This window comes from Octodon degus, unplaced genomic scaffold (assembly GCF_000260255.1).
Source record: "Octodon degus isolate 3935 unplaced genomic scaffold, OctDeg1.0 scaffold00146, whole genome shotgun sequence".
NCBI lineage: Eukaryota > Metazoa > Chordata > Mammalia > Rodentia > Octodontidae > Octodon > Octodon degus.
The window spans coordinates 5,563,672-5,571,604 of NW_004524722.1; the positions used below are offsets into that span (position 1 = coordinate 5,563,672).

General features: G+C 40.9%; 1 protein-coding gene across 1 annotated transcript; it reads right to left on the minus strand.

Moving 5' to 3' along the window:
• Window positions 1-533: 533 nt before the first annotated feature.
• On the minus strand, window positions 534-1,484 carry LOC101565962 (olfactory receptor 51L1-like). The gene has a single exon (XM_004642108.1). It carries the CDS (start codon window positions 1,482-1,484, stop codon window positions 534-536), a length of 951 nt encoding a protein of 316 aa, XP_004642165.1.
• Window positions 1,485-7,933: the final 6,449 nt, after the last annotated feature.

A 7,933-nucleotide genomic window follows, 5' to 3' on the forward strand; every position in this document is an offset into this window, starting at 1 on the left:
GAAGAAGAAGAAGAAGAAGAAGAAGAAGAAGAAGAAGAAGAAGAAGAAGAAGAAGAAGAAGAAGAAGAAGAAGAAGAAGAAGAAGAAGAAGAAATACCTAGAGCAAACCAGAGAACATACTCACTTTTCTTAAAGACATACACCCAGGAAGATAATTATTGGAGAGTGAACTTGGGCTCTATTGTCCCATTAAAATGAATGTTTGCTTTATTCACATTGAAAGAGCATTAGCCCAGAAGCTTTTAATATCATCTTGCTATTTGTTAGAACTTTTCCTAGGAGTCTATAAATAATTTTTTTTAAAGGTAAATGTTTTTACCTTGAAGTTGTCATGACTGATTAGACAATAAAGGTATACCACAGGAACATACAGAGACATATGTATGTTTGTAAAATGTGATAAGGAAAGAATGTAGAAATAATGTGTGGTTCAGATTTAAGACTCCTCACAATGGTTAGTGTACAGCTTTGTTCATTGCAGAAACATGATGAAAGCTTGTGGTTTGAAGAACAGCCCCCACCCCCAGAGTCATTCAGGTCAATTGCTTCTTGCAAGAGAACAAGGCGACAATTCCTTGTCTGATGGGCTTGGTCTTAACGCTGTAGATGATGGGGTTGAGCACGGGTGGTACAAAGAGGTAGATGCTAGACATGATTGTATGCGCCAAAGGAGAAGCATGCTTGGCAGCGCGGTGCATCACAGACACCCCAATCATAGGCACATAGTACACAAGCACTGCACAGATATGTGACACACATGTGTTGAGAGCCTTCCTCCGGCCCTCCCCAGAAGCAATACCCAGCACCGTGTAAAGAATCAGCACATAGGATACCACGATGAGCAATGAGTCCATACCAAAAGTGGCAAGGACAATGGCCAAACCCAATATACTGTTGAGCTTGGTATCAGTGCAAGGCAGCTGGATCAGGTCCGAATGGAGGCAATAGGAGTGAGAAAGAATGTTAATGTGACAATAGGGAAGTTGCCTCAAAAGGACAGGAAGTGGCGCCATGAATGCCACACTCTTCAGGGTAATGCCCAGACCCATGGAGATGATGCGGGGCAGGGTAAGGATGGCTGTGTACCGCAGGGGGTTGTAGATGGCCACAAAGCGGTCATAACTCATGGCCAGCAGGACCCCTGACTCCATGCAGGAGAAGGTATGAATGAAAAACATCTGAGCCAGGCAGCCACCCAAGCCCACCCTGCGTGCATCAAACCAAAGGATGCCCATAACTGTAGGCAGTGTAGACACAGAGACACCCACTTCAGTGACAGCCAACATGGAGAGGAACAAGTACATGGGCTCGTGAAGGGCAGAGTCTCCTTGCACTGCAGCCATGATTAAGCTGTTGCCCACAATGGCCACAATGTACATGAGGAAGAAGGGGACAGAGAGCCAGCCATGTTGGGTTTCCAGTCCTGGGACGCCAGTCAGGAAGACAGAGAGGAAGTCGAGACTTTCGTTGCCCTCTGCTCCCATGCCACCAACAGCTGAAACTGATCTACAGGTGCCACTTAAAAACCTGAAGTTAGCTCCCACCTGTTTGGCCTTCTGCCTCAGCACTCAGCCTAAAGGTTGAAAAATGGAAATGGAGTGAAAGGGTGAGTTGGAGGAACACTCATTCTCTTATTCTCTGCTTCTGTTTCCCTGAGCTCCAGAATCCTAATATATTACATAAAAAATAAATATATCTGATTGTCCAATCTTATAAGAACACATAGCTTAAACCTAAAGTACAAGTACTAGAATAAATCAAATCTGGGTCAAAATATTTGCTCAGGGAGGCCTGCCCCTTAGCTTAGTTCTTTAAGTGGCTGCTTCAACAAAGCAGTCAGGCTCAGGTTGCTGTGGTTTGATCCCCACAACTCAAGCCAGCCAAACCTGCCCTGAAGGCATTAGGAGCCACAAAAAAAAATCCTTCTGCCAAAATATTTGCTCAGCCAGTTGTTGGGTGTCAGATGTAGGCAACTTATTTAAATATTGAGCTCATGTATTTTTGTTTGTTTTTCATTTGCATAAGTTAGAATAAGGATTTTATTATGTTATTTGAATATGAATGAATTTTGAGAAAATTAATATAGATTTAGTGTTTATGGATTAATTTTACTCTGGTGATAAAAATAAAACTCAGTGTAATCTTGGTTCAAGTCATTAGAAAGAATTGATTTTTTGCTATTTCAGTGAAGCACTAAGAAAACAAGAATACCTGGAAAAAGGTAGTCTCCATGAATTCCCCTGCTGTTCTGCTTCAGGAAAATGTTTCAAATGTAAGACTGTAGTTTTAAAAAACAGAAAAAGTGAGAAGTGTGAGTGATAAAGGAAATTAATATTTCAGTTGATAAAGGAAATTAATTCCTCATTTTAAAAATATACAAACATACAAGCAATCTCTGAATGTGAAAATAAAGTTCTGAAAGGATGCCACTGGTGCAATACTTTCAGAATGAGCAGATTTCACCCAGAACCCATGAAGAGATCAAAGCTGAAGAGATGAAGGACTTCATTAGTCGCTTGAGATTGAGGAGAAACCATTGAACCCCTATCAGGAGTTGAAAATAATTTAAAGTAATGCAATGCAGTATAACATAATGTAACATAACAGAACATAACAAATTAGTATAGTAAATTTAAAAGCCAAAATAGCCAAACGTAGTCACAATTGGTTTGAAAGCTTAGTCAGCAGCAGTCATCATTTCATCCATTTATTCAACAGGTTGGGTGCGGGAATCTCCAACTATTTCAGTTCTTCATCCTGTGATCACGCACTGTTGGTGTGAAAGGGTATGCACAGCTACAGTACTTAATGCTCACTCTGCTGGAACAGGTGACTAATTAGGGGTGTACATAGCTGAGGAAATGCAAAAGGCATGGCACGGAGAAAGTACAATGTAAGGATAAGGATGATCATAGAGCCTGCATTCTTTCCCTTTTCACTCTGTGCATGGCTCTGGGCAAGTCTGTGCATTCCATCTGCTTTGCTAGAAACCAATCACACATTAGTGAAGTATTTTTTTTTTTTTGACTGACTCAGGCTGCCTTAAGGATGGGTCTGGTGCAGCATGTGGTGCTGGGAATCAAACCGTGGTCCCCTGTGCCTGACTGGGTTTGCACAAGCAGGCATTTTAGACAACAGAGCTAACCCACAAGCCCCTCTCCTTAGTAAAATATGCCTCTTCATTCCTCTTGCACACAAATCTCTCAGGGGTTTACCTTACATGTCAGTGCTTCTCAACCCTATGTGCACCTAGAATTGCACTGAGGAAATGAAAAATCTCAGAGTTTAGGTGACTCTCCAGGCTGATAAAATTCAAATCGGCTTGTATTATTCTAATTATCAATATGTTTTCAACCTCTTGAGGTACATTGTTACGAGAATCATTCCTGAATTGCTTTGCCACATTTTAGTCACTTCATAATGAATGTCTTTTAGATGATAATACAATTTGCAGGCACTTGCCTAGTCTCCACCCAGCTTTTATGTCAGAAAACTTGTTCACCTCACCCAAAACAGCAACTTCATATTTCTCCATGTTTCAGCATTCTCTTCTCCTTATGGTTCATCAGCCACTAATCTAGCAACTCTTGTTCACTTTTTCCACTTTAGCTTTCCTGCCACAGAAACACAGTGCTCAAGACCCACAATCTCAATGAGGAAAGGTGCCATTAGCTCCTGATTTCAGATTAAAGATGTGGTCAGCAGGCTCCAAGGAAGGAACATCATCATGGTGGAAAGGCAACGGGGCCAGCTCCCGAGCTCGTGGTGGCAGGGAGGCAGAGAAGGGGCAGAGAGCCAGAGAGGAAGTGGAGAACAACCATGTGTGGTAGCTGAGCTTGTGCCTCTGTGGCTATCAAAAATTGCCCAGAATCTTGCTCTACGAAGCTGCTAGGTGTTTCTTAACCTAATGAAGTAGACATATGATGAATGTTCACAATGCTGCAAGGTTTTACCCACAACTAGGCTAGGTTTGGATCTAGTGTTTTTGCCTCTCCTTGCAACAAATTGCAATAGAGTCCTATCTTGCATGGAGAAAATCTCTAGCCCCAGTGCTTAGCTTGAACACTCAATGCTTTTACTCTTGTCACATCCCAAACATGATCCTGGTCAGATCTTACCGACTTGCAAAAGGGATTCTTACTTTGGACTTATGTCTATTTTCTCCACATTATAGATAATGGTGCAGACACATGATAACAGCCATCTTAACCTCAGACCAGGCATGGTGGTGGCACATGCTTGGAATGTCTGCACTTGGGAAGTTGAGGCAGAAGAATCCCCAGGAGTCTGAGGCCAGACTAGGTCATGCAGGTAGTCTAGAAGCAGCCTAAGCTACATAATGGCACTTTATTTCAATAATAATGATAATAATAAAATAATGATAATGTTAATCTTAATGAGGTATCATTTCAGCATGGTTCTTCACAGAATCTGTACACATCTTGCAGAGTATTATGTTCATTCACAAATACATGTTTGCTTATGCATTTCATTTATTGGCTTAAGTTTACTCTGTCAACTTCATAAAAGAAAAGATGATATAAGTTCAAAAATATAGCAGATATTTATTAAATTATTTAACTGAATGGGTAAATCCCTATGAGTTAAATTTAGAAGTTATTCACCATATGCAGTAATCTTCCCCTACCCACATCATCTATCCAACATTCCTTTAGCTACTTCTCGAAGTTCCTGACTTTTATTTTCCACACTACACAAATCCTTTATCAAAGTGACTGGTGGATAGTAAATCTAATGGATTAAAAGTGTGATATGCAATTTGCAACAAACTGGAAAATTTTCTCATATTATTTAAGTGGAAATAATTTTATCATCTGTAACTGTAATGTTTCATACATTCATTTTTAAAATTAAACTTGAATAGATTCTTAATTGAATTATTAAAAATGGAAGCATTTAAACCTTTTGTATTTACACCAATCTTTTGTGTCTACTTCTTAAACTAAAGTGTTTATATTTGTATTCTCCATATTTTGGAGAAATTAGCTACATGAGGTTCATAGGTCTGTGCTTTTTCACCTAAGAAACAAAATCGCATTCAACAGATTTCATTTCACCACAGTCATAAAATATTTACGTCTCTCTCCCAGTTAGACCCTAGCTCTCCTCGCACTTACATTACTTTACATGATTATGATACCAAAAACTTGTTCAAGAAGACATTGATAAATCCAAACACTAATATACTTTCCAGACCACAACTGATGTGCAAATTCTATATTAAAAATTGGATTGCAATATATTCCAGAGTAATTACAAAGGGCTTTGAAGGGTCAACTGGTACTTCACATTGACAAGAAGAGAACAAAGGAGAGACAGATGTGTTGAGTATGAGAGGTGGTGAGTGACAGGAGAAGATCACAGGGAAGCAGTCTGGGGTAAGAAGCACTTCTCATAGAGTCAAAGCTGTGTGATGAAATAACTTCCAGGAAGGAGAGATGGTATAAGGCAGGATAATCCTTAACAAAAATGCTGGAAGGAGGATTCTAGCATCTGCTGAATTGGGACTACCAACCCTTTCATGTGTCCTTCTGCCCTCAGGTCTGAGGCTCCAGGCTTTCAGGTCTTTCCCACTGTGTGACAATATGGCTGTCAATCTGTGAGTGACAGAAAAGGAAAGCCTCCCACTCCTTCATGTGTTTATCTTTTACTGCTAAGGCAGTCTTTGTTGGCCATCTTTACCGTAGCTGGGAAACCATGTGAGCATTTGGCTAACTACTTCTTTTTCTATAGAGATTCTAAATAAAAATTAGGTTTGGAGATTTTTGTCATAACATCTCTATCATCAGATAATTGTGGCAACCACTTTAACATACACAGGCATGAATATAACTTTACTTTAAAATACAGAGACAGAGCCATCTTGATAGCTCAGCAGACTAGGTGCCTGCTTAGGCAAGTGCAGGAACCAGGATTCGATCCCCAGCACCCATGCATGCTGCTACACACCTTCCCCCCAGGTGCACTGAGCCCATTGAGACTGGGTGTGGTGGTACACACCTGTGATCCTAGCAGTGGGGAGGCTGAAAATAAGAGGATCTGTATGAGTTGAGCTGTGTAGTGGGACCCTATTCCAGATACATAAAGAGAGACATAAACCCTGAGAATCCCATATAGAAGTAACAGAGAACTGTTCATAGAAATGCGCTTGCTATGTGAATACCTAGAATGTACAGACAGATTGAAACCCACCTGTAAGAACATTGGGAAGTGACTGTTTGATTGGCAGAGGACCAGAGCTCACAAAGGCTGGAGAGTGGAGCTCAGGGATCATCCAGGCAGGAGAGGAAGCTGCCTTTATATCTATGACCAAATTCCCAGTGATCAAGGCCCCTGGAGTCCTGCTTTGTGAGAGTGTGGTTCTGTGCTGGGGATGAAAAAAGGAGGGAATTGGGACTCACTTGGGGAATAAAAAGACAAGAAGAAGATGTACAAGAGGGTCCTCTTCCAGGACACTGCACTTTCACCACAGGAAAAAATTGCATTTTTATACTCTATATTATGAAAAAGAAGACAGAGAAAAGTTCTGCAGCATCCAGAGAAAAACACGTCTCTCATACACAGTCAGCATAAAGCCAGGTCCCAGCAAGAATCTAAATAAAGGTCAGAGCCCAGAGACAACCTCAGAATTAAGCCATAGAGGAGCTGACTTTGGAAATCTTCATCCCTTTATCTCTGCTCTTCCCTATGCAATTCCCATTGCCTCTGCATCAGCCCTCCACCAAGTTCCTTACACACCATTATGGTTTATGTCTAGTTATCCTGTCAAAGCCTTATGCAGTCATTGGGGCAGCTTCTAGCGATTAATTCATGATCCAATGCTGGGATTATGTGTGTGAGTGCTACACCTGCCCTGGGGTGGGTAATCTGCATTACAATGTAAGGAGGGGAGAGAGGCTTTCAAGTTGCCTCAGCTGCTGCTTCAAAGGCCTTTTGCTCTTTGATGTTTTCCACTTCCATGAATGACTGCCCTGTGCCATGTGCCATCCTGCCTTGGAGCCAGCTGAGTATGGACTGAAACCTCCACTAACAGTGAGGCAAATAAACCCTTTCTTTCTTAATTTTGGGTGTTGGATATTTTGTCCCCTCAGTGAGATAAATGTAACTAAGACAGCTACTCTTCCTCTCATGATATTATCACTAATAGGAGATTATCCATCCTACATGCCAAATCTAGTTTATTACAGTGTCATCATGCTGTTTCTCTGTCACTGAGGAGACAGCACATCATAAAAGTCTTCAGTGAATTAATAAAGCAATAACAATCCCTACATTTTCAGTACTTGGTATGGAATTTGGACTGAACTACTGTATATTAGGTACTAAAATAGTTATTAACTCCATTTTTCAGATGGGGAAACCAAGTCATAGAGACTAAGAAATTTAGTCTTTCAGGAGAAAAATTCAAGTGGGGATTTTATTTATGTTGAAGGAACATGAGCTTCAATCATGAAGACCCAGATTTAAATCCTGGCTTTGCCATCTACTACCCTCATGATTTCATGGTGAGGGCCATTGTATAAAATTTGGGGGTGGGGAGGAAATCATTTCATAATTCAATTGTGACTACAGCTAGTTTGAGGCCTAGTACCTTGGAACTTGAGCTAGCTACGGTATACAGAACCATAAACCCCTGTGCCTCTGGTCATAGTAGAGGCCTCAAAGGTCCCTGATTCTGGGACACTCTGGGGCAAGGTTACATCTGCTGAAGACATCCTGGTTCCTTAAGAACCCAGTAGCAATTAAGAAAAGATTTCGGGCCAGGGAGATGGCTCAGTAGAATAAGTGCTTCCCTGGCAAGCACAAGGGCCTGAGTTCAATTCCTGGTTCTGCCAAAAAAAAGAAAGAAAGAAAGAAAGAAAGAAAGAAAGAAAGAAAGAAAGAAAGAAAGAAAGAAAGAAAGAAAGAAAAA

What these genes read in the sequence shown, in the direction of transcription:
- LOC101565962 (XM_004642108.1), bottom strand. Translation starts at nt 1,484, where the DNA reads ATGGGAGCAGAGGGCAACGAAAGTCTCGACTTCCTCTCTGTCTTCCTG.